The sequence below is a fragment of the Cygnus olor genome, chromosome 3 (assembly GCF_009769625.2).
Source record: "Cygnus olor isolate bCygOlo1 chromosome 3, bCygOlo1.pri.v2, whole genome shotgun sequence".
NCBI lineage: Eukaryota > Metazoa > Chordata > Aves > Anseriformes > Anatidae > Cygnus > Cygnus olor.
Window position 1 is genome coordinate 4,113,038 of NC_049171.1, and position 27,457 is coordinate 4,140,494.

Here is a 27,457-nt window from a genome sequence, read left to right on the forward strand (position 1 = left end):
ACATTTCCTGTGCATGTCTTGGTTTATATTAATTTAAGATATAACTTCAGGTATGGTGTATTCTAAAGCCAACTGAAGGTCTAGGTTAAAGCAAATAGTCTGTATTAAAAATGATTTTCATGTATATATGGCAGCGATTTCACATAGGAAAGGTCACAGAATGGAGCTTTTCTCTATATAATTATTGCATTTTTTCTCACTACTTTTTCTTCCTTGGTCTCTTTTTAATCCCTGGTAGATGTCACATTTACTGGTTTTACAAAGAGCTGCTATAGTGAAGACAGGGATGTCTGCATCATGTCAAATGCTGACCATTTAGGTATCATGCCCCTTATCACAGCGGAGAGATCGAGGATGTTACATGTCAATGAGAAGGACAAGTTTTACTTCCATCCAGCAAGGTAATATGCTTTTTAAGAACCTTTTTCAATGGTTTCTGAAAAAAAAAATTAAAAAAATCAACTGTAAGTCTGGGACTATCTTCACCTCTCTATCAGCTGTCTTAATTTATCTTAATGTTATCTTTAAAAATATAACTATAATTTTATATAATTTTATATTATAAATAATAACATAAAAATATGAAATAATGTTATATTATAAAATTTATCTTATTGAAAGTTTAAGCAATTAGTTTAGACTGAGTGTCTAGGTTCAGAGCAGTCCCCATCCTTTGTATCTGTCTCTTCTCTTGTATTGCTCCTGGCTGGCAAAAATGAAAAAGCTCAGACGTCAAACAAATATGTGCAGAAAAACTCAAATCGAAAAGAAAAAAAAAAAAGAAAAAAAGAAAAAGAAAGAAAAGAAAAAAAGGTAACTGTTAGTTAAGGGCAATTTTTGAAGAGTTGAGGTTCAGATTCTGTCAAGGTGCATCTCCAGACCAATCCTCTTGGATTTCTTCTCTTACTGATGTTTGTCTAGCAAAACATGGTTCATGTATCCTATTTCTTAAAACTCTGTCCCGAGCATCTCTGAATTTTCAGCCTCAGGCTTCAGAAAATGTCAGGACCTTCAGCAAAAAACCCTGAGATAGGGAATGTCCTTTTGGCTGGGGAAGCAGAGCTTGATTTTTGCCTGAGAGATCACATCAGAAATGTTGATCAGTACCAGGCAGGCTGTGAGATGTCAAATGATTGCCAGAACTGCTCCTGCCCAGGGAGAATATCAGCTGTGTGTGGAGAAACATGGAGCAGGGAGGGAGAGAGCTTCATCTGTAACCTTAAGTCACTGATGGCTGTAGCAGTTCAAACATACCACATCCAATGGAAACCACATGCCAATTTATTTATTACAGTGGGTGAACACAACATAGAGGCTATGTCAAGAAAGCCTTGAAGTAGTGGAAAAAAAAAAAAAAAGAAATCCAGCATGGACTCCACTTGCCAGTCAAAAATAATTGGAGGTGTCCCACACTGCTATGTTTAGAGCCCCTCCAGCCTTCTGCTAGAATTTTTATTTTATTCTATATTTTTGCTTTTTGCTTTGGGCATTAGTTTGTGTGTAGATTTCTGAGACCTGTCCAGCTTGTCAGCTCACATTATGTTTCACTCTTGTATCCATCCCACAATATTATGCTATTAGTGAGCTGCTGAATACGCAGCCCACTGCAAGAGCTGGTGATTTCAAACGTGATGAATGCATGTGGATTATAGAATGTTTTCTTAGGGCTCTGGTAAACCTCCGAGGGAGATTACATCTCTCAGTGCTCCTCATGCATTATCTGCATGCATTTATTTAGTCCACCTTTGCAACTGCTGTGCTGGATCCAGGCTGTGGCTGCATTGTTCTGCTACAGCACCCTGGCAGGATATCTTGATGAATATCTCCTGTCAAGGTGATAAGAAGGTGAGCATTGCCTTAGAGCAAGAGAGGAAATAGAAACATCAGGGAATATGGCAAGAGCATGAAGTGCTTTACTTTCCTACTGGTGGACCTAGCCAGCTGAAATGCTGGATCTTCTGAGAGATGCTGAAGAATTGCACTAGCTGTCAGGATCAGAGGAACTTTCTCTGTTCTCTGCCTCTTTCAAGTAGTGTTGATTGGAAACATTGGTCCATGTGATTCTCTTTCCTTAATATGGATCATTGCCTATTTGACTTTGCTGCACTCATAATGTCAATAATTGTGTTCTTCCAACTTGGTCTCAAGAAATTCTAAGTTTTCTGCAGGATTAAAGAGTATCCATGTAGCAATCTGAAGATATTTCCATGGACTTTGCTGGAGTACAAGTCATTGTATCTCACTATGTTTTTGTAATAGGAGCAATACGGCCAATTGTCTAGCTCCCTTAAACTCTGTTAAGCATTTAGTCAAAGACCAGTTAAAAGCAATTAAGATCCTCAACAAGTGATTCTGCTCTCTAAACTTTAGTGATCAAAAAATTAGGCATGTACTCTGAAGAAGACACTCAACTCATTTTGTATTCAATAGTGATGCTTATCTAGAAAGTGATTCATTCTAACTCTTGTAGGTGTGTGTCTCAGGTGAGGTGAGTTCCTCTCCAACAAACCTGTCCTGTGTAGACACCTCTCTTTGTGGAAGCCAGTCTTTAATGATATACGCAATTCTTATTTATTTATTTATTTATTTATTTATTTATTTATTTTTTCCGGGAGTTTTTAATGACTATACTTATAATTTCCTCCTGAGAATATACTGATGTTAGAAGTTGAGTTTGAACCCATTTGAAAATTAGATGTAATTTGCTGAGATATGCTCTCACTCCATCCAAAAAGAACTTTGTACCAGTTTGGACTAACTTTGAAACCCTTTTTTTTTTTTTTTTTTTCTTTAAAAAAACAAACAAAAAAACCAACTAGGGTTTAATTCTATTCTTGGGACCTGAACCTATCCACTTATCATTAGAAGGAGAGAAATAGCTACACATTGGCTGGGAGACAGCACTACAAGATATGTGTGACTGTATGGTGAAACTCAAGCATAGCTTTGAGCTAAGTTTCACCTACACTTCACTTTATGACCATCTAAACCATCAAAATGACACTGAATCTCCAAACCCAGTTTCTTATTGCAACATGAATTAGGACAGTGATCTTTTCAAACAGTTCCAAACAACTGGATATGAGAGAAAAACAACAAGCAGGTTTTATAAGAACTTAAATCATTATTCATTGTGTCTTATGGAAATGGGATTTCTTTTTCAAATTTGCTTCTGCTCTAGAAATGTTAACTGGCTCCCTGACCTGCAACAAACTTCTCTGAATTCCTAGCAGAAGTTTTGTTTTATTTTATTTTATTTTATTTTATTTTATTTTATTTTATCTTATTTTATTTTATTTTATTTTATTTTATTTTTATTTTATTTTATTTTATTTTATTTTATTTTATTTTATTTTATTTTATTTTATTCTATTTTATTTTATTTTAATTTTATTTTATTTTATTCTATTCTATTTTATTTTATTTATTTTTTCTAGCAAAGGCCATTAGAACTGGAATTTTGGCACTGTTCAACTTCTAGCGTGGTCATTGGTTTGGCATTAGCTAGCTGGCATTGACCCAAACAATTCATGGCCTGCATCTGGGAATTGATCAAAGACTTTTCCAAAATGGTAGCTTGGATGTTACTGTCCTATTTTCAAGGGAAATGCTAAGGGAATTTAATAGTATAGACGTGGACAGACTTTACCAGCTGATCTCCTAGGAAAGGATGGGCTCTGAATAGGTTTATTTGAGTAGCTGGAGTCTTTGTGGTCTGACTAAATCTGTTCCCTGTTTGTCCCAGCAGTCTCAAAGCCTTTAGTTAGGATGTGTGCTCCCTGCTGGCTCCTTCTCTCATTCTTTCTGCCATTTCACCTTACTTGAATGTTACTTAAATGTTTTCTCCTGCATAAACTCAGTTGCTCATGGGGAGGTGCAATCTTCTGGCCCTGTAGAGGATTCCCCCTGTTTCAGACTACAGTGCTAAGGACAAGACAAACAGGTACTACTGGGCAGCCTGTGCTTTTTAACAAAATGCTATGTAGGCACACACCAATCTGTAAACAAAAATTAATCCATCACCTGGTGGAAGTGAAGAGCAATGCCTGGGAGCCATTGTTCGATATCAGCCCTGCACACTGCAGCAGAGGCATTCCTGGTCACTGTGTGGCAGCAGCCAGCATGTTTCACCTTTACTCAGTAACTACAGGTTTCATCCACCATGGGTCAAAAATTAATAACACTTGAATACTGGTGGTCATATCACTGCTGTTCCTCAAATCAGGAAATCCAAGAGGGAGCCAGAGGTATTCAAACTGCAACAGCTGGCTCCAAGGACCATGACAGCTCACACTGGCCCAAACAAACTCCAGGGAGCTTGAAATTTGGGGGCAGGAGTTACACTGGAAATAAAATGATTTTCTCTGTCCAAACCCAGCCAACATTTGGTGGGAGAGGATGCAGATTTGTCTCTTTTATTTTTTTTCTTTTTTTTTCCCCTTTCTTTTTTTTTGGATACCAATATGCCAAAATACAAAGATAGCTGCAGGATTTCTTTACAGAACATGCTAGACATTGACTAGTCTGCTTAGATTTCATTCATTTTACTTTATTTTTCATTTTCTGTCTTTTCATGGGCATATGAGTTCACCTAGTAAATTTCAAGGCATCACATATATGCATAGAAGTGTTTGTTTTCAGTGTAAATAAGTTGCAGACAACAGCACAGCACAATAATTTCTTTTTGTCTGTCTCATAATAATACTACCTCTCCTGCCTGCCAGCGTACAGAACTCTGAAGACACCATGTTCCCCGAAAAGAGTTGCAAAGGTTCGAGGAAGGCCCTTTTCAAGGATTTGGATGGAGGTGTCCTGGAGCTGGAACCACCTGTTTCTGTTTTCCCAAAGTCAGAATTTGAATGGACACAGTTCTACTTGCAAGCTGGTAAGTTCCTGTGCTGTCTGGAGTGCTTGCACAGTCATGCATACACTTGACCCATGAGAGGTAGGTGCATCCCAGCCTTTTGTTGAGACCTGCAGCTGAGGTCTGCATGGTTATGGCCCCAGACTGTGTGATGGCTTTTCAGGATGGAAGTGGTGAATTGCAGTGGAGAAGTCTGGGAGATCTCATTGCACAGATCTGTGTCCACCAATGCCTCTCTGCCTTCTTCCAGAATCGCATCACCTGGGCATCCTTATCCCCTTTAGGGTTTAATTTGTTCATTTTAAGACCAGATCAGAACTTCCCTGCCCTTTGCAAAATTCTCTGAGAGTATTGAGTAAGACTTGCCAAGTAACTGCTACGGAAGTGCAAAATAATAACAATAATTGGCACAGCAAGGATTTTCATCCATGTCCCACTGAGGAGATAATCAAGCTGAGAACCCACTCCAGAAGTTTAAAGACCCCTCTCTCTGGTTTAAAAGGGCCCATTCTGCTCTGGAACCACTTTCTGAAAGTTCACACAGCAAGGCTCCATTCTCTTTCTGATTAAAACTCTGCTCTGTGATTCCAAATAAACTCTTTAATTACAATTAGTATTTCCTGCGCCTGCTGCTGACGGCAGCCATTTTGCTGAGAAGGCGCATCATTTGTGACTCCAGCGGTATGGGAGACTGGTGGAAGGGACTGTAATTAATCCTGTTTTCCATCCTGCTCTAAAACTGATTAAACATGAGAAGAACTTTAATCTTTAAACAAAATGTCTAATGTGTACCCAGTAAAGGCTTTTTCTCTAAGGATCCCACTCTAACTGGCTGCTTAGAGGGCTGATTAATATGTTGTCTAGACACAAACACACTGATTTTTATTCTACCTTTTCTGCCCTGATTATAAATCACATGCAAGTGCTAATATCCTAGCAGTATTACCATTTAGCACGTGCATATTAATGCACACATACTTTTGAATACAGAACCTATACTTTATTTAGATTCTCACCATTTTTAGCACGCCCTGGGACATAGTCATATGAATGCCAGGAATCCCCACCATCTAAACTGCACTGACAGTGCAACCTGCACTCCACAGGGTTTATCTCCTTGTGTAATGGAGGCGACAGCATATGGTAAATGCTGCCTGCCTCCAAGGCTGTAACAAAATTGCTGTGTATTCTTCTTGCTGCCCAAATATGAATGGGGATTTTTTTCCCCTCTCTTCACAGTTTTGTGTTTAATTCCTCTGTATTTCTCATTCTGACCTGAGGTTCCTTTCATCTTGAGGTTGACATTTGGAAAGTCACAGCTTGATGCTGAGGTGAATTCATGGTCGTTGTCTTCCCTTCTCTCCCCCCTCTGTCACCCTCTAGAAAGTTGTAACACTGAATATTTTGCACATTGGTATGCAGGTTCCCATAGTAGATAGCAGAAAATGCTCATCTTTCCTTCTGTGGGGCCAGATTGCCCCTCATTGTGGCAGTGCTTTAAGGCCAGAGAAGGTGGTAGCACTATTCCCAGATGATGCTGATGAGCAGATTTTGGCCCTTGGAGTTCTGCCTGCCTTTTCTGAATCCAGATGAGTGTTTGGTAGTGATGTTAACTGGGTGCTCTGTACCCACCTGCTGAGCCTCTCATACACATACCCACCTGGTGCCTTGTTAAACCAGAGTAATTCCAGCGACTTCCAGCAGCTTGATCAGAGCACTGCCGTGCAGTGGTTATCTGCTAGCCTTCCTAAACATAAAAAGAGAGATAGTCTTTTCAGGGAGCTACACAACATCTTTGCCACTTCCACAGTGTGGTGACGTGAATTTGTTTGAGACTCGACAGCTCTGGCTTAATTGCACCTTCATCCCAATTCATGTGTGTATTCCTCTTAAGCTTCCAGTCTGCACAATCAGCTTGAAACTGTTGGTCTTCAGCCATTTCTAGATATTCTGCTCACTCTAGGGGGAACAAAGCCAAAACACTCTATACTTCAGAGTCACAAAATCTAGTAAGACATTTTCCCTGAAGAGTTCCATAGAAGAGAGAGGCTGCGAGAGCTGTAACAGCAGCACAGTGGATCATTCAGAATGATATTAATGTTCCTGAATCCATATGATGCCTTTAGTTGAAGACACAACTGATAGGGAATATATATATCATTTATATACATATGTGTCTTTGCAATAGGCCAAGGAGGGACCACGTGGCTTCCTGAGTCCTGCCCATAGCATATGGGCAGTAGCAAGCTGTGTAATATATGTTTAAGCATGTAGACATTTTTTTATTATTATTATTTTTTGTCTTCCTGTGTGTCTTGTCTTTTACCTGCTGTGTTACCTTTTGGGTCATAGACCAGGTCTGTTTATTGTGTATATCTGTAGCAATGGACTTGTTCACATAAAGTTGAAGTTTTAGTTTTCTGGAAAAAACACAAAATTCAGAAAAAAAGAGAAAAGAAAAAAAAAGAAAGGAACAGATCCAACATTTTTGTTCTTATTATTTCTGCCAGAAGAAAAAGTTACAACAACAAAAATGTGTTTGAATAAAACAAAGCATAATTATTTTTTATCTAAGGCTACTTTTTGCTCTTTTCTTCCTTTTAGATATAACGCTGCAAAAGTTTAGAATGAAATGTTTTCCAACAAAACCCCCTTAAATCATGTATGAGGAACTTTCACAGTATCATTTTTCAAACTACCCAAAACAATTTAATGAGTTTAACATGAATTTGTAATTATTTAAATCTCTTTGAGCTGCCCTTTTTGGATGACAAAATGTTTTTTCTCCCAGAACTCATCTTTATACCAAAACTCTTACAAAAGAGCTTGGGGCCAGGCCTGGAGCATTAAATGGTACCATGATAGAGGAAATTCCAGAATCAGAAGCTGTTCAGCAGAATTAGCTATAAACATGAGTCTAGCGGAGGAATGAAGGATAAGTGAACAGTTCATGTACTCAGCTGATTTCTGTGTCCAGGTTAAATGCCCTGCTCCACGAAGGAGAACTGATAATACCATCGTTCTGTGGTTAAATTTCTAACAATTTGCTGCTGGCTATCTGCAGTATTTATATGGACTCTGTTATCGGACTGTGTGAGTGCTTCTTGGTAACATAACCCACTAACAGTTCCCGGTGGCACTGAAATTCATTGTCTTCCCATGGTGGAAATGTAGCTGAGGACCAGAGGATGGTAGAAAATTCATCTGACCCCTCGTTCATAGCCTCCAGTGTCATCTCTGGTGAACTAGGAGAAATTGACACCTTATGGACAGAAGTTGGTGGGCTGATACATCCTCCTCAAGGCCCTTGTGCATACCAAGAGAAGTACGGGATGGCTGAGCTCCTGCTGGAGGCAAAGAGTTGAGGAAACACCTTGCTCCACGGCCAGTTGACAAAGGTGTTTTGCTCATGATGCTCCCACAGGGTATGATCCTCAGTGGAAGTAGCATCTCCATCATCGTACATACCTGAGAGACGAACCCAAATCTTCCAAGTTGTGGTTCAGAGCCTTCAGACAGATACATTTTCCTACAGCTGGCAGACACATTCTAGGCATTTTTAAAGCAATCTGGGCTGAAAAAGCAAATCTGAATATCTGAATAGTTGTTGGTGGAGTCAGGAACCTGACTCAGTGATGAAGTGACTAAGAAAAGCAGAAATGAGTGAATATTTCTGTGTCTCTGTGCAGCCAGATATTGAGCATCAGTCATTTAACAACTTGTTCTTTTATCCTGCCTGATAGGAGAGGTTTAAGATGGTGCTATAGATGGAGAAATGGGAATGTGAGAAGGGAAATGCAGAAGGTAAATGGTCTCCAGAAGGGAAATGGTCTATAATATCTAAACCTACAGAACTGTTTTTCTCCCTAGCTAGAGGGAAGAAAATGACTTTCCAAGTGAACCTAAAAGATTGCAACTTGCTATATGGGTCCTTAATCTCAGCATTAAAACATTTCCCTGCATGAGCATATTAAAAAGCAAATTAAACATTAAAGCATATTAGACATTAAACATTTCCCTGTATGAGCAGGGGGCTTGGACCAGATGACCTCTAGAGGTCCCTTCCAACCTCAGCCATTCTGTGATTCTGTGATCAGACTGTGAGGATTCCAGACGTCAGGGTAAAACAGCATGAAGCCAGGTTGGTGTCCTGGAAAATTCCCATTCATGGAGGGAGAAATCCAACCCACAGTGATCTTGTGTAAATCCAGAAGTGAGTCCTTCCTGTTCTTACTCTTCCCCTTTAGCATGGCTACAAATTTAGCCAGAAGAAAAACCTTCCTGTGTCTCGTGAAACTGTTAATTATAACTCAGTTTCCCGAAAGACTTCCAAGCTGGTTTCTGTACAGATACAGAAGATCCTTAGGTTTGCATGACAGCGATTTCTTTGTATATCCTATTTTATGACTCTGCAGCTGATAGAGTTCTCATTCTATTAACTTTTGGTCATCAGAGTAATTCTGATGTACTGAAAGATTAGGAAGTGCAATGTTGTAGAATTTAGCCATCATGCAACTTTTTCTTCCTGTTAACACACACGCCTTGTATTTCCTGTGAACAACTGCACTTATTTTCTACCTTACACTAGTAAAACCTGGCACCTCCTTTAAGTTCTCCACATACAGTGGGAGAATCAGTGAAATTTAGGTCTGTAATACCCCCGTGGGATAGGCATGTATTTTGACACTAGTTTCCCAGGCAGAGGACAGAATTTGTGACTTGCCCAAAGTCAGTCATTGAATGAATGCATATCCTTCCAAAACCCTGACAGCCAGACTCTTAATCTAAAAGCACCCCACCCTGCTTAGGCAGGTTGAAAAGTATGGTTGCATTAACTAGAATCAGCAAAAAATATATTTTATATTCAACTTTTTATTAAAAAACATGCCTGGAGCATATTTTAGAACTTTACTGAATACTTAAATTCTGACTTCGGTTTTAAACAAAAAAAATCTCCAACTATTTTTTATTATTTAAAAAGCTGAAGAAGTGTTGTACTGGAAAAAAAAAATCAGTTTTAGTGGGAATCTGTTAATGAGAATTGAGAAGATTAGTGTGATGTGAACAACTGATCTTTTTATCTGACCAGCAGATAATTGAGACTATATTTCCGTATGGCGTTTTCAATCTAGACAGATCTAAAGCTGTGAAATTTCTATAGTAGTCTTGCTTGCTCTCTAGAGGTAACCAGTACATTTCTAGATCAAAAAGGGTAGGTATTTCATATGTAAATGCTTATCTGAAGCAGCTTGGACAGAATTTTAGACACTTGATTTTGACACTTGCAGTTGTAGAAAACTCTCAAAAAAGCTGCGTAACACTGAGGTTAAATGTCATGTATGAATACACAGAAGTTTGCTAGATTTCATCATAAATAAGGTAAAATTAGGTATAGATGTAAACAGTCCAAAATAAATGTAAGATGGATAATTGGTAAGAAAAAAAAAAAAAAGGTAATTTTTGCTATTAAATAAGGTTCACAAATAATAGTTGTGGAGGAGCATCGTTTTGACACACAGGCTGCCAATATAATTTAGGGCTAAAGCTGTGTGAGATTGTCTTTTATATATGTCTTTTATACATATTTAATGTTCTAAGGAGCATGGTTAGTAATTAAAGACGTTTGAGAAGAGAATGCTGGTGCAGGTTTGGTAAATTTACAGGGAAAGAAACAGCTGTGATATTGGCCTGAAACATTTATTGTTTTCTTCTGAATCTTTTGTTGTTGTTGTTGTTCACAGATAGAAATTTGCTTTTTCTGCAAAATAAATGGCCCATGCAAAATGTGTTGAAAGTGGCAATGAAGGAGATTAGAAGAGCTCTTACCAAGTTATTGTTTTATAAAAACCCAACCTAATATGATTAGAAATTACTTGTGACTTTTACTTAAATTTCCTGAAAATACATCCCTGGTGAAGACTTCAGCAGATCTTAATTAAATTGAGACCAAAGTTGAGAATAAATTTGGGATTTGTTTTTGATACCCTTGGGAAAATGAGCTTTAAAGTCATCCGAGGGGGAGATAAATTAATCTTTTATCTTTAATAACTATATGGTGGCTCATCAAGCATGAGATGGCTGAAGCTACTGAAGTAAAGGATCAGCTCTGTTAACTGAGGGCAATATTGCAGAGTGAAGGACATCTTTGGGTGGTGAAGCCACCAGTTGGGAATGAAGGCCCACAGTGCATCTGAATGTCACTGTGAGACTCTACCCCAGGAGAAACCTCTGCCAATGCAAAATACTTCTCCCCCTCCTCAGCCAACTCTTGCTGCATATTGTTGGAGGGGATACTCTGCAAAACTAGTTTTGGAAAATCATGGAGGAATAGACCAGAACTGGAGATCTGGAAAGAGCAAACTAAGTCAGCACTGGGAATGATCAGGCCATATGACATTTCGATTTTGAAATACTATATAATACTTTCCCTCAAACTCATCTATTTCTCAGACTCTAATAAGTAGCAATTTTCCCTTTTCAGGGATGTCATTTCGTTAATTCTGAAGCTAGTGTATGAGATGAATGGCATCATTCATTATCCATGGGTTCAGTAGTGTGATCAATATAGTGAAACCCATATATACAAATATATGTATATGCACAAAGGTATAAACCTATCAAACATTATCTTCTTGTTCCTATGGAGAGAATCAAATGCTTTTCTCATGAGGAATCCAAAATACCATCTGTCTTGCACATTGATTGCTGTAAATGGAGTTTAACATTTTGTATCACTCTTTATGCTTCTTGTTTTTCAAAATCCTTGTGTACTTTTAAACAAACATGCACCAGTGTTCAGCTACATAAAATGTAAAATAAGTATATACATATATTTGTATTAAGAATAATGGAATTTGGAAAAAGTGAATGTAAAATCAGGTCCCTAACTACAGGCAATAACCTTGGCCCTTAGCTTAGGAGTCCTTTTTGAAGAGGTGCCAGTGAATAGTTTCTGCCTACAATTGCAATCAGGAATCCCCAGCATCTCCTTTTAGCTTTAATCTCTGAGGATAAAACATGAGGTTTGCCATTTCCAAACTGAACTCCTCTATTAAAGAACCTATGTAGAAAAATGACACCATTTTTAGAGTTTCTGAATTCTTGAAGAGCCCATTTGTTTGCCTGTGCACTGAAAAATAGCTCAGTGCCCCCAAAACACCACATCACTTCAATTTAGGAATCTAGTTATGGATTTAATATCAACCTCTCTACCCTTCCATATACAAATGTTGTCCTCAACCTGTACATCAGCTTTTTTTATCATTGACATAATGAGGCTACTGTTTCAGGCATTTGTTCTAAAGATGTGATTTATAAACCATTGGTGTTCTGTGAAAACTGAGTAACTGATGCACATAACACCCATAGATTAATTTAGGAGCCTGACAGTTAAGGGTGACAAGAATCATTAGGCATCTGGAAAACAGAAGCTATGAGGAATGACTGAAAGAGATGAGTGGCTCAGTCGAGAGGAGAAGAGATGGATGAGAGATTCAAGCACTGCCTTCAAATACATGGGAGATTACGGTAGAGCAGAGAGGAAAAGTTGCTCCCCAAGTCTGTGGAACCTGAAATAACAGGCTGAAATTTCAGATGAGGGAGGAAGTGTTATAAAAAAAATATATAGAAAAGCTGACATAACTTGCTTGAGTGGCTTGTGGAATCCCTATCAGTAGAGGTTATACAAGCATCTTTAGGTGATCCAGGTAGAGTTCTGCCTGTCCTCAGGGGTAAGGATGAATCAAATAACTACAGAAGGTCTTCTCTGGCCCTATTTTTGCAGGTCTGTAAGGATTCTCTGTGGTCTGCAGGAACCTTTGGTGTCTGACAGTGATTTATTGGTCTAAACACAAGGGTGTTGTAGTGGGAAGATCTGGTAATTAGGGCTTTCTGAATACTGCTAATGAACAAAAAGACAGAGAGAAAGTTTAGAGGTTAGTGTGATGGAAAATAGTGTGCTAGGACTGAGGAGATTTTGCAGCACCAGGGAATCAAAATAGAGGCAAGTTCCTTATCTGGGATCTATGGAGGCACCTCTCCTCAAAGCTCAGTCACTCAGACATCATGCCTTTCCTCATGATGCAAAGGTTCACTCTTATTTACCATTTCAGTGGTGCCCGCAGATCTGAGTCAGTAACTGAGTTTTATTCCTAGTAGATATAACCCTGACACTTTTCAGGTACCTTCTGGAAGAAGCTTCCTATGCTGACAATCAATCCAGAAAGCTTCAGGAAAAGTAGAGGAAAATGGAGAAGTGAGCTGCTCTGGATTAAGACAATAGCTGAGGACAACAGCCTACATCATACAGCCTCTCTAGGCTTGATGGCTGCTACCTTTAAGGAGACTAGATGCCTGTCTTTATGCAATTAAAAAAGAAACGTGAATTGCATCCTGCGAGTACAACTATATTCTTTTCCTTAGATCTGAGAGGCATATCTATAATCCAACCAAACTGCTGAGTGTTAGCTTGCAGAGCTTTACAGGGGAAGCACTGCATTTTGCAACAATTAATTTTGCAGAGGAAGCAGCCTGTTTAAAGACGCCTGCAGCAGTCACTAAAATATGTGTTGTTTTTCAAGGCCACCAGACACACAGTTGGCTAGGTTGGCTAATAAACAAAACAACAATGCAAAAACCCAGCCTCGTGGGGTTTGCAGGAAGAAGGGATGAGAAATAAAATGAATAATGCTTACCTGCTAGGGGTGGGTGAAGACTATAATTGTTTAGCCCCCAGCAGATCCCTGCAAGGGTTAAAAATGACAAAGATATTAGTTGGTGACTGCTAAGATTGTTGGTTTGAAGCTCTGGGCAAAACACAGACTGTTATTTACCGGACTTGGTCGATTTACTTCTTAATGCAATAATGACCTGTGAAATGAAACGTGAGCTAGACAATTGTTCCTCATTGTTTCCAGTAAAACATCCTTTCATACCCCATTAAACCACCATTAATTCCATATGAAAGAGAAGCAGGCACAAACACCAAGGGATCTCTCTCTCTTTTCCTCATTTCCTCTCTTTCTGGGCCTGATCAGGTCCTGTGGATAGCAAAACAGTTTTCTTATCAATTTTAGGAGGCTGCAGGGGCCACATTTCTGAAAGAGCAGAGCACAGAGATCTACTGGATTGGCACCCAGTGGATCACCAGCTGAAGTTTTGGAGCAAAGCATGTCGGCTAGTGTGGCCAATGCAATGTATTGCTGTTAATACGTCACGTTTCGCTCTTTTTCTTTTAAGATTGGCTTCCTTTAAGCATGAGATTTATGTGATCATGCAGTGTATATGCATACGTATGTGTGTGCCTTTTCCCACCCAGTCATTTTGAACCCACTTTTGATTTCAATCAAAAGTAGTAGATGGATAAATTCTTGAGAATGATAGACTCCTACAAATTAAAAATAATAATAAAAAAAAGATATCGGAAGAGAAATCCTACCAGTGAACCCCTCTGCCCCAAAGGGAGATAGGTTGGATCCCTGCTGTTTACCAAGAAATATTCTCAGGAGAGAAACTCCAGTTTTTTGTCCCAAAACAAACTAGAAAAGGGAAATCTTTTGCACATTGGTAGATGCCAAGGAACCCATCCACAGCTCTGTGGTAAAGTACAGATTCCACTTTGCCTGAAACTAGTTTCTTTAACTCCTGACTCCCCTCTGCTGTAGCATGTTGTTGAATAACTATGAAAAAATGACAATATAAAACTGAAACACATAATCTGTTCAGATTTCATCTGATGATAACAATTAAAAAAAAAAGAAAAGAAGCAAGATCTTATTTTCTTTCCTAATGAGAGCTCTAACATTAGGGAGAAAACTAGCAAACAATCCTAATGATGGGACGTAAATGCTTCTTTTCTTTAAGAAAACATTGGTAAATAAAAGCAGAAACTGTTTACCTATTGCCTAAAAGTAGTTTTCCCAAGAATATATTTTTTTCCATGTAAAAAAGTAAAAAAGAGAAAAGTTTAATTTAATGCCTAAATATTTCAGACAAAATGTTTTTGTTTTTCTTTCTTCTGCATTTTTTTCCCTTGTGTGTATGTGTCTGTGCACAACTGAGTTTAGTCAAAAGTATTAGTTTTTATTTTTCAATAGCAATACAGAAATGAACGTCCAGAATAAGTTTTTGGCCAGCTCTAATCCACATGAACAGTTCAATAGTTATACTTCATGATAAATTCACCCCCGATTATATTGATGTAAAACTGGTAGAACCCCAGTCTATCTGGAGTTACAAAATTGGGATTCTAATATTTTCTTTTTTTTTGCATTAAAATTTGTTAATGGACAGAATATATTTCTGAAGGTGAGGGCTCATTTGATTTATAGTCCCCAGTAAAAGTAAAAAAGGAAATATTTCGATGAGTGCAGTCTTCAAAAGGTTGCAATCTTTTGTCAGCTGAAAGCGGGGCCAAATTTTCACAGAAAGCACTGGTGAATATTTTTGCAATTACCTATACCTTTCCATGTGTGTGTTCTGTTAACGTCTTTTTCTTTTGTATGCTTTACTCAAGAGAAAATTCCCACTGAAGTTAGTGGAGAATTTTATCTGAGCAGAGTTTGTGGGACTGAGTAACTGGATGCCAAATCTGCTCCTTGTACTTCCAAAGGACAGGATCCTGTGTGTAACTTGTAGACCTCACTTGGGCAGGGTGTTGTGCTGGAGATGGCTGTTGCTGAGAGGGCATTGGTAATGCAAATTTCACACAGTGTACTTATAAAGTCTCCCTGAATTCAGCACATATGCACTGGGTGATGTGTTACATGCTGCACAAATGTAGGAAAGATCTGGAGGGGGCAGAAGTGGGGGCAGCTCTGATGAAGCCCAGGGTCTAGCACAAAGTTAAAGTTTGTCTTCATATCATCAGTGGTCCTAAGCCAGGTCGCCCAGCCTGAGCTCCCCTCCTTTACTTTTCCTTCCTTTACTCTTTCCTTCCTTTACTCTTTCATTCCACCTGACCCATTCGAGATCTCCAGCCCCACCACGCTTTTCTGCCTCCACAAACCAGGACCCCTCATCTCCTCTGTCTCATGAGACTCCCAGACTCCTCCTGTCTCCTAACCAAATCTCTGACTCTGTACCACTTATTTCATCCGTTCTGCTGCAATTTAGCACATTGTCCGCAAATCAGGGACTTAATGCCAAACCTCTTACCTCCACAGCCTTCCCAACCATCAACCACAGTCTCCTTTGTGCCTTAGAGCTCCACCTGAAACCTCAATCCTGGCATGTAATCAGTTCCTTGGCAGGTGCTGCCAACCTTATAAGCGGTTACAGTGGCTCAGTGAATCAGTGGCTTTTATCCAAGGGTACTGCTCAATTTTTTTGCAAGCCAGAGTTTGACAGTGTCGTAACATGTTCCATCATCATTCCTGTTTTTCAATTGCTTCTATTTTATTTTTATCTTTGTTCTATTATTTTATATATATATTTTTTTAATACTTCATCACTTTATGTTATTTGCTGCACTTGATGTCTTTCTTTTGCCATGCTAGATTTATGCCTGGGGCAGATTTTGTCTGTAAGTTTGATCAGAAATAGTTCAGCTGCAAAAACTAAAATGAAGCTCTTTTTGGTGCGTATTAGAAAGCAAATCTATAAACTCTAGAACCTATGGGGTTGCAGTAAAAGAGTGAAGGTTAGCAGGGAAACAACTCTGAGGTCAGCAAAATGTTTTTTTTTTACAGTCCCTGTGAAAAACTCTGGACAGAGTTATCTATGAAAATAAACTACAGAGATTCATTATATTCTGCACTGTGAAAGCTCTGAGCTTTGTCTATCACTTATGAAAATTTTAGTCCCTACTCTGCTGCATTGTTTGAAACACAGACATCAAATTCTCTGTTTATTGAGCCATCTCCAGTATAGCTGAGGATTTGAAGCCTTAAATCCCGGTTTCCTTGGATTGCACCTGCTAATTAATGAAAAAATTCTGGACACTTCATGACCCTTGTTGCTGTCCAAGGCACTGTGTCCCTGGGAGGCAGGCAAGTGTTTTGTCCTTACAAACCAGGTAGGTTAGGGTCCAAGAGATTAAATCTGTGATAAAATGGAGAGGAGATCTCAAGTATGCTATCAGCTGGGAACATGCTGGTTGTATTTTGATAAACCAGCCTTATCAGTAAGACGCCCACCACAGTTTACTTTGCACAGGACTGAGGTTTTTGTTACACATCACCTAAACATATCTCACTGACTGCATCTATAGAGGATTGGGTCTTGGTCGCAGAAAAATGGATCCTCATGGAAGGATTCAAGTGCAATTCTGAACAGAGGTGGAGAATGAGAGGTGCAAAGGGCCTTGCTGCTTACATGAAGAGCAGTGGCCTGGGAAAGCAAGTCCCATTTTTCCTTTCCCCTGTAATTCTTCCTACGTGGCGGTATTCTGCATCAAAGACAATCACAACTGTATGGTTGTATGTGTGTGTATGTTTATACACACACACAGGCACTGTCCTCACAACTGTGCTTGGAAGCATTTCATCATTTTTTCCCTCTTATCTTCCAAATATTAGCATTTAATGAAATACACATTTACTTCATTTATTTTGAACCTACTCCAAGGCCAGCAAATACCAGAACCTCAAATGTTATGACAGGATAGATTCTTTATTGGTTTGTTTTCTTTTCATTCTTTCTGTTTTCACTGTGATTTTTATTTATTTTTTATTTTTTATTTTTTTTTTAAGATTATAGGCCCTTATCTTCTAACTCAAGGAGCCTAGCTTCCAACTGAGGTAGACAAATATGTCCAAAAAAATGTCCCTGAGACCCATCCAATGCAGACAGCTGTGCAGCAAACAGGAAATTGAGGAAGTCAGGTTCATCCGAGACACAGGATTTCCTTTGCGGATGTTTCAGATAAAGCATCTTTAATTTTTCAGTGCTGTGAAAGAACCATGAGAAAAGCAGGGAAACTTTCTCTTTGCACCTAGAAGACAGTGATGTGAAAGCATGACAGTTTCTCCTGGGCACCATCACAGCTTGGCCATGTTGACATAACCTCTTCCAAGTCTTCTGCCTGTGGTCCAGGTTGGCAGGACATGAGCCAGCTCTGAACCAGAAGCTGTGTGACACAGCCCCAGAAGGGCAGGACTTACTAGGTTGGGCACGGTTCCATGCTAATGTGGTTACACAACTTCCACTTCAAAGTGAGCATAGTCCTTCTAGATTGAACTGTGGGCAGAACAATCTCAGGTCTATCTGTAAATGACAATTTAAGTATCCTCCTAATTTAAAACATGTCATGCTAGAGGTTTCACTGTTGGCAGAATTGCATCATAGGAGCCAGCAGGTTCAACTATCTGCATGTGAGCAGTGTTTTAGTGCAAGAGTGATGGGGAAACACAGGCTGGTGCTGCAGAATAATGCAGCAGGTCTGAATTCATGTCATTGCTGAACTCTGCTAAAATATTCCATGACTTTGAAGAAAACATTTGATTAGCTTGTGAAATTAAGTTAATCTCTTTTTTTTCTTTCTTTTTTTTTTTCCCTTCCCTCCACTCATTGGCTTGTAATGGCTCTTGACATTTCAATGTTGAGATTAAAAACACGCCTATGTAGCATCTGGTATGATGTGATCCCAACTAGTTTTGGGCTCCTATGAAACACTGGGGAAAATTACGTACTATGAATAGTGTCCATATGGCATTACTAAAGCAGGCAAATGCTTAAGAGGTTTGCCTGCATGACCTTAGTTTGCCTCGCTCCCCTATTTGTGGTATTAGGTTGTGGCACAGTCTTGCACTACATAATGACGGTAACAAGCTAGCCATTTTGACTCATTTGGCCCAAAATGTGATCAGTCTGGAGTTGGCTTTGGGCTTTGTAGTTCCACGTGTTTGTATGCAAGAGCTCTGCCTTAACTCCTGGAGAAACTGGAACATGTGGGATGAATAAGAACTGGAGGAGAAGAAAAAAAATCTCATAGCACAGGTGGTTACTGAAACCCATGTGAGTAACAGAGCCTTTCAAATGTAATTTTTAAACCGAAACATTTGCCCATGGCTTTACTTTGTTCATGTCCTCATAGCATTTTACCTCTTGTCTGTATCCAGCCAGGCCTGAGCATGGTGCCAGGGACTGCTAGCCATGAGGGACAGACTGCTCTGGGAAACGTACTAATGGTTTAACTGGGTAGGTAAACATGAGCTGGTGCGTGGGATGACTTTCTAGCACTATTTATTTGGTTTAGTTGTGCAGATGTGGTCTGGGTGACATGCACACAGAGACAAAAGCAATAAATGCAGAAACCATCCTTCTCTGTTTAAGCCAAAGGGCACCCAGGACAGGAGGGCCCAGTCCGTAGGGCATTTCAGCTAATAAAACCGCAAATGTGGCCTAGGCTTGAACCAAGAGGTTGCTACAACCAAAACCAACTTTTCACAATGTTACTGCCTGGCCAAAATATGAAAAGTAATAATTTCTAAAGCATGTCTTTGATACAGATGTCATCACTTTACCGAGTTCAAAGCACTTGAGCTGACACAGGGAGGACCTTGGGGTGTTCAGGGTATGTGGCATGACTATTAATATAATTGTTAGTTAAAATTATTAGTTAAAAAGAACATGTGAAGTTCCTAATGTATTTTTAGTGAAATAGAACAGTGCTTTGGAAAAACAGTCAACCCACTGACACTATTTAAGAAACTTTGAAAAATAAAGATATGTATCTTAGGTAATTACACTGAATATTTAGTCTAAGATCATGCCAGGAACATAGTTATTAACTTAAACATAAATGACTTTATATGTATTTTTATACATTCATATATAAATATACATGGTTATAAAATCATCCCACCTTTCCCAGTTGCTGGGGAAATAGGCACACAGTGAGGCAGCTATCACGCTGAAATGTCGTAAGCTGTCTGGAGCAGCTTTTCTTTTTAAGCAGATTCCTCTTCTGTGTTGAAAACATGATAGATTGGCAACAGTACCTCAACTTGTCTTAGAAAACTAGCTGTCAAAATGGAGCGACCTTGAAACTGTAATCTATCCTATAAAGGGTGGTTGTGGACTTGAGCCTGATATTGGCAGTACTTGGGACTTTGGTGTCTATTTTTTTTTTTTTTTTTAATTATTTATATATGTTATTATCTTCTTTTAAGTTGTATTTGGTATTCTTTTTTACAGTTCTGGTAACTGCAAACTAATTTCAGTTTCAAGAGCCCCTATTTTCTGGTTGTTTGGATAAGGCAAGTTGAATTAAAACTTTGGCATAGAGCTTATTTGAAAGACCAATAGAGGATTTAACTTCTGTGTTTTGACAAACTAATTGGCCGAGGTTTAAAACCATCAGTTATGCAATAAAACTGTATGCAATTAATTAAAGGGAGCTGATTATTTTCAGTCCAGCTCTGTTCCTGAAATGTCCTCCTACTCACTAATAAACTTTGTTCCTGCGGTGGTTTCTCTGAAATTAATAAACACATTGCAAAACTAGAGTAACTCTGCATCATTGTTTTCTTCCCGTGCTCACTAGGATACAACAGTTACTGGACTGAACATTGTTCCATCCCTGTAAGGCCCATATTGCAAGCACACTTTTTCTTCCCTCCGTGGGGTTGATAGCAGATTGTAGCATTAGCTGATCAGAGGCACCAGCCTGGTTCAATGGCTGTACCAAAAATAAATGAATATGAAAGAAGTAGATGGTTCAGCTCCATTGGTTAAATATTCAGTCAGAAAAAGATAGTTGGTAAAAGTAATTTCCCTAATGGCTGAGGAGAATCCTTGGCTATTTTCAGGCCTCTGTTACTGATTTGCTACACTTTGTGACAAATTACTTAAACTTTGGGCTTTTATCTCTAAGGGGTGGCCCCAATCAGCACATACTTCATGTCGGAGCAGGGCTGGGCTGTGCCATCTCCAGACTCTGCCCACTAGGAGATGGGCACCATGGTCTTCTTACCATTGCTGGGGAGGGAGCTGAGGAATAAAGCAATAGCACGACCTGTCAGGAATGAGGCCAGGTAGAGCAAAGCCTGCTGTGGAGCAAGCTGTGTGACTTGTGGAGGACTTTTCTAGCCCTTTGACTGTAAATGCTCCTTATTATTCTTAAAAATTATTAGGGGTGGTAGTAGCTTTAAGAGCCATTTTCTCATTGCGGGATGATGATATACTGTATCCCTTACTGTTCACATCCCTGGTGTAAGACATCCAAGGTAGCTTTAGAGAAACTATTTTCTCCATCTCTCTGTGCAGGCTCTTTCAGGAGGCTGGCTTGACCTGTTGTGCTCTGTGAGAAACCTGCTTTTTTCTTTGCCTCTCTAGGGCCCAAACAGAAAAACTTCCTCAGTCACTCAAAATTGTGTCTGGGATAAGAACGAAGCTCGATGGAAGTCAATGACCACACATAACTAAAACCGTCCCTTGCTCTTGGAAAGCCTGAGGCTCTCTGGGGTCAGATCTGACTCTGTATGCCTGAACAGCACTCAGGAGAAAAGAATCCAAAATTGGCCAGGGCTCATGGGCTGTCACTTAGTGTAAGTGCAGTGCTGCCCACAACATTATCATGGAAACAGGAGACAAGTCCTACAGACAAGCTTAAAAAATCAGTGCCAAGGTTTAGCATGTTTCTAGTGTCTTGCTGAAGGTAGTGGTTGCTTTGGGAAGAATATTCAGAATGCAGTTTTTAAAGACTGACTTTTTTCTCACAGGTGTGCCTTCCAAATCAGCCATTCAAGTACAGTTTGACCTCCAAATAAATCCAGTTCCTGAGCTGATGGTTGATGTATCTTGTCTCATCCATTTTTTTAGCCATTCTAACCTCCAGTGACAAGGCATCCTGGAATTTATTTTTCTGATTGAAAACTTCTGGGCATATGGTCATCCTTAGGAATTATTATTTTGAGCAAACAACTGCCCCCACATTATGGCAGACTCAACAGGTCACTCTTGTTCCCATACATATCGATGGAACAAGGTTGGATGTTTGCAGGGTGCTTCTTTTTAACTTCTCTTTCTGGAGAGTGAGTATACTGTGGGGCCTGATTCAGGAGAAGGCAGTATACAAGCTAACTTGTTTACTTTGACTGATTTTACTTGTAGATAATGTTTCCCAAAGAAGCCCTTTGTAACTAATAACTCTTCACTGCAACCCTGGAGGGCTCACAAGTTATGGGATGGTGGATTATGGAAGAGGGTGGGTGGGAAAAAGTCAATAATAATACCAATAAAAAAACCATCTTTCTGATCAAAGCAGAAAATGCTTGAATAAAGATTATATTAAAAAAGAAAAATGTAGAGGTCTTGTTAAAACCTTTGGGTTACTGTCCAGTTATGTGGATTTTCCCTCTAGTGCTTATTCTGGCATTCATTAAACCCTGATAAGTTACATAGAAACACTTGAAAGAATGATTAGAAATGCTATGTGTGAATAATAGAATTGCTTAAAGGGAAATGGAAATTCTTAAAGGGAAATGCATACTGACATGGAAAGTGAACTCGTGTAATTTTCTCATTGTCTGGGGTTATTATCTTATTCCTTGTTTTTGTGGGTGTTGAATTTGTATGCTTTTATTTTCACAGTTTGGGGGCCTAGGAAAATAATATTGCCTTTCCCTTAACTCCAGTGGGAGGCAGATGTGGTGAAGGTCTTTCAAAATGCAAACTCTCTTTTTTTCAGGTGCCTTTCTTTGAGAGGCTTAAGCTAGAGTTTTTGGGGAAAAAGAAGCCAAACAAAGAAAAAGCAGAAACAAGGAAGCAGACACAAAACAAACAAGCAAATAAAAAAACCAACCCAACAGCCCTAACCCAAAGCCAACTCAGACGCTTCCTCAAAGTTGTCCATGCAATGAGCATGTGTTGGCTTTGCCTATGCCCCTAGTGTGCAGTGAGCATGGGGCCACATCTCACCAGCTGTTTTATCACAGTGTGACCTCTTTACTGGGACTCAGTGCCAGGCAAAGTGCAGATGCTATATTTGTGATCCTCTAAAAGTGAAGTCAGAATGTCTGTGGGTCTGCTAATGAAACATTTCATGAATGTTCCCTGATGAAAGATATGTCCAAATCTTCTGTGACTGTTAGAAGTTGGACACCAAGCACCTGATTCCTTCAGTTACTCTGGAAATCTCAGACTCTGACTTGCAGTGTCTGTCTGGGGAAGGTGTCACGTTGTGTCTGAGTGTTTTCTCTGTAAAGCAACTCCCTGCTGCCAGTTAGATGTGTCCAAGAGCTCGAACATATTAATGGATGTGTGATGGAGGGCTTAGGAGAAAAAGAAGTTTTGAAGTGAGAAATAAAAGTGGCTTTTGTTACCATTTGAGCAAACTTATGCTGGGTTGCTTGAACTGCAAGAACAAAAGTCCAGCATGCAATTCCTATTATTTTACTCCCCAGCAGTGCTAAGTCTCTATGTGTTTGCATTTGTGTAAGAGCAAGACCAATGTTTCCTTGTCCAATAGGGTCTATCTTGGCATATGAAAGGGCATAACCCTATCTTGCCAATAGGAATGATGAGGGAATGCTTTATGTTGCAAGCTACAATGCAGCCAGAACCTTTGGGAGGCTTATTGCTTGCTTACTTGGTGTTTCTTTTTAAACAAACAAAGTGTTAGTGCTCAGAATGCCAAGCACTGAAAGGTTAAATCAAAATCAACTTGTTGCTGCAAGAACATGTCATATTCCTTTTCTTTGCTCTTCATATTACAGAAATAGTATATTAGCACAGGAAAGTTCTGGGCAGGAGGGAACAGAGCTGATCCTGTGGTTGAATTATGAAGTCAAGCTATAAAACCCTAATCTAAACTGTGGAATAATGAGATGTGAGAGGCTTTTCTGAGGTCCATTGCTGATCACATGATGTTTGTTTAATAAGATGGGAGTGTTTGCTCTGAGATAAAAGCATAGATTTCATTGAGAGAAGTTTCAAAATCAGCCTTCAGTACTTTAAGCCAGAGTGATTTAAAAGAAACTGAACAAGTGTTTTTTAAGCCATTCTGAGTTTTTTTGCTCCGCCTCAGCTATATGTAGGTATAACTTTGACATGCCTTTCTTTGCCTATGTTATCCAACGGAATTTAAGAAGTGCTTTTTACTTGTATTTTCAACTGTGCAATCGAAAAAGGCTGTAATTCAGAGGATGAAACCCTGCACCTTTGAACTCAGTGTGTGTGTTGACACCACTCTCCAAGTGTATGGAGAAACTCAGGGGTTAGTGAGCTCCCATACCCATCCATCTTTGGCCCCATGAAGACCACACAGGCAGCTGTCAGCAGTGCAGTTACCCACAGCCAGCCAGTCCAAGTGTGCCTTGCCATGTACACAAACAGATACTCAAGCTTCCAGGAAGACTAAGACTCAAAGCATCACGTCTGTACTGCAGGTTGGTTTTCCCTTGTGCCTGGAGCCTGTAATTGCCAGTATATAGTTGCACTGAGCTGTAGGTCAGGTCTTGAGGGAGACTTTGAGGTGCACTAAGGAGAAGTCTTATAGATGCATCTAGATTGTCATGCTTAGAGTTGGACTTTCAAAGAGAGTCTTTGTTTCAAAGAGAGATTCAAGTTCTATTTGGAAGCTTCATCTTTCCTAATAATCATTCATCTCACCTTAACATTTTTGTCTAAGATGGATAAATTTCCCTTAGATTTCCCTTAGAAGATGTTGATTTCTCTCAACTGAAGGAGTCCAACTCTGACTTAGATACTCATGTCTAAATGTTGAAACACGTAAGTTAGGTAAGAAGGAGCCCAAACTAGGGGCCCTTCAGAAAGAAAAATTGAGACTTTTTCCCATGTGGTCCACAGAGATAGCCTCTGAACTGGTTTTGTAAGAGTCCATTTGGTTAATATAGCAATGCAAAACCATGACCTTCTGAGGATTGCGATAGATGCTAAGGTTATTTTTTTCAGTGAAATCTAAAAGTGAAACTCATCCCTTTCTGACTGAAATTGCCCAATAACATGTAATTGTCATTGAAATCTTACCAGATCCACTGTGTCAGGGATCTCTTATCTACATGCTGATGTGAAAGACAAAATATATGGTTAATACAGCAGTGGTTCTGATTCTTTCCCTCAATCATTATGTGGCCTCTATGTTTTGTATCTACAGTCAATACCTAGAGTTGTTTAGCTTTGATTTTGTTTCTTTGTTTTAAAATCTTTTTTCAGTCTTCTGAGGTAAAATTTCATTTCTTTCCCACTTATACCAAGAAAAGCCTGTCTATTTTGATTTTACATGCAAACTTGTGTTTTCATTTCATTCAAGGAACATCTTTTCATCTTTTCTTCGTCTTTTTCAGTTTCCCTTGTCTTTTTTTTTTTTTTTAATTGAAAGTAATAATAAAGGAAATGCAACTATAACAGTCCTACAAGTAGTATCTGAAATTTGAAGAAAGCAACAGATTTTAAAAAATTTATTCTGTTAAAATATCCAAAAATTGAATATTGAAGTGAAAGTTTTCAGTTTTCCAAACTAGCACTGGGGAACTGTCATTTTCTATGGTTTTGTATTTTGTAACTGACTGACTTTGATGTTCAAAAAATTGAAAGCTGTGAAGGAAGATTCTCCTTCAGTTTAAGAACTTGAGGGTGGTGCAGGTCTTGCTGTAGAAAGACATTTGTAGGACATCTCTTCTGACCACTCTAAGTAAAGATGGTGCATGAACTAAAACATTGTGAGGGTACGTAAAGGCATAAGGAGAAGTGATGTGCTCATTTTCACAAGAAATCCAGGAAAAAGCCTATTTTTTTTTTTCAAATAAAAGAAAAAAGAAATAAATTTAAAAAGGAAGAATGAAAAGGAATGAAAAAAAGAGTGAAAAATACCCTAAGCTTCAAGTCAACCATTTAAAAATAACAGAACTCATCAAATCCTAAAATAAAAACTTATTTGTGCTTTTGAAGAACTAATGTGCCAGCTTATTGTTACAAGCCTTATATTAATGGCCTACATGTGCTTTTGGCCTCAGCACTGTCCTTCCTGCTGTTTTACAAGGCTGAAATTACATGTTTTGTTAGAATACGGGTATGACTGCACTCCAAAATGAGATGACTTTTCATGTCAAGAAGCCTCAGAAGCCCTAGTTTTCAACTCATTCCCAACCACACAGAGACCAGCAGACCTACTGTCTGTCTGACCCCAGGGATCCTTGCTGCAGGTCTTTATTTTATTCACCTAATATCTTCACAAAGAGCTACAAAGATGGTGAAGGGTCTAGAGGGGAAGACGTGTGAGGAGCAGCTGAGGTGCCTTGGTTTGTTTAGCCCAGAGCAGAGCAGGCCGAGGGGAGGCCTCATGGTGGCCTGCAGCTCCCTCACAAGGGGAGCGGAGGGGCAGGCGCTGAGCTCTGCTCTCTGGGGACAGCAACAGGACCCGAGGGAATGGCATGGAGCTGGGGCAGGGGAGGGTCAGGCTGGGTGTGAGGGAAAGGTTCTGCACCCAGAGGTGATCGGGCACTGGGACAGGCTACCCAGGTCAACGGTCACAGCACCGAGCCTGCCAGAGTTCAAGAAGTGTTGGGACAACGCACTCAGATATAGGGTCTGGTTTTGGGTGCTGCTGTGTGGAGCCAGGAGCTGGACTCGATAGTCCTTGTGGTTCCCTTCCAACTCAAGATATTCTGTGATTCTAATGACAAATTTTAAGTAGACTTGCCTGTTGCAGCAATGTATTTTGTTGACTGGTAGGAACTGCAGAAAGCCCCTTCCCTTGCCATCACATTTATGTAAAGTTGAGCAGCATTAAACAATTCTAATCATCATTTTGTAAACCAATACCATTCTTACTTTTCTCTGTAAGGTATTGCCAAAACTACCATCACTGAAGTCATATTAACTGAACATACATGACTTGTCATGTGTTTGTAATACCTGGAACAGAGGGTACATGTATATATTTACCATTCAATGTAATTTACAGTAGATGGATGATAGGATTCTGCTCTTTGGTGTACAGATCACTGAAGCTGTGAGGCCATCTCTTTCCTTTCTCTTGCTGACTCAATCCCTTTGGCCACCATCATCCTGCAATCCAGTGATCTAAAAAACAAGGACTGGCAGTGACAATGCATCAGAAGGAGGCTAAAATCCGTGTGGCATATGACATAGAGAAAAGGTCACATTGCCCTGCTTCAGCCCTCTCTTAAGTCAAGTTAATTAATGGCTCTTTTTTTTTCCTAATTCAACTGGATGGGCCTCCAGGCAAAGTGCTATTTGTAATGGCACCATGTTCTGGAGTCACCCAGGCTGATGCTGGCTATGATCCTTCATGTTCCCATTTTCAGACCAGGAGGCATCAGCTCAGCCTTCCACTCATGTTGCAGGTATGTATATTGCTCCCAAGTCACCTGGAAAATGATGATAATAAGCCTGGTCTAGGTGGCTTTCCATCAAAAAATCCAAACGCTAGCATGCACACCACACAGCACAGCAGACAGGAGACAAACAGCTGTAACCTCACTGAACTCAAAGGTTATGATTCCTAATGAAGACCAGAGTTTGGTTCGGCTTCATCAGCCAAGAAAGACACTGGCTGAGTAGAGAAAGGAGATAATAGGAGGTGAGTGGTCTGAAGTTGTTTCTTGCCTTACTACTAACTGTTTTAATAATCACCTCAAACTGTTTTTCTCCACTTAAAATAATTTTCTA

General features: G+C 39.5%; 1 protein-coding gene across 1 annotated transcript in view; it reads left to right on the plus strand.

Annotated features, from left to right (window-relative positions):
- PKHD1 (PKHD1 ciliary IPT domain containing fibrocystin/polyductin) overlaps positions 1-27,457 on the plus strand; it is a 254,208-nt gene that overhangs the window by 181,662 nt on the left and 45,089 nt on the right. Inside the window, 2 exon segments of the mRNA XM_040550788.1 lie at positions 239-401; positions 4,725-4,885. Of these exon segments, the coding sequence (XP_040406722.1) occupies positions 239-401; positions 4,725-4,885 (324 nt within the window).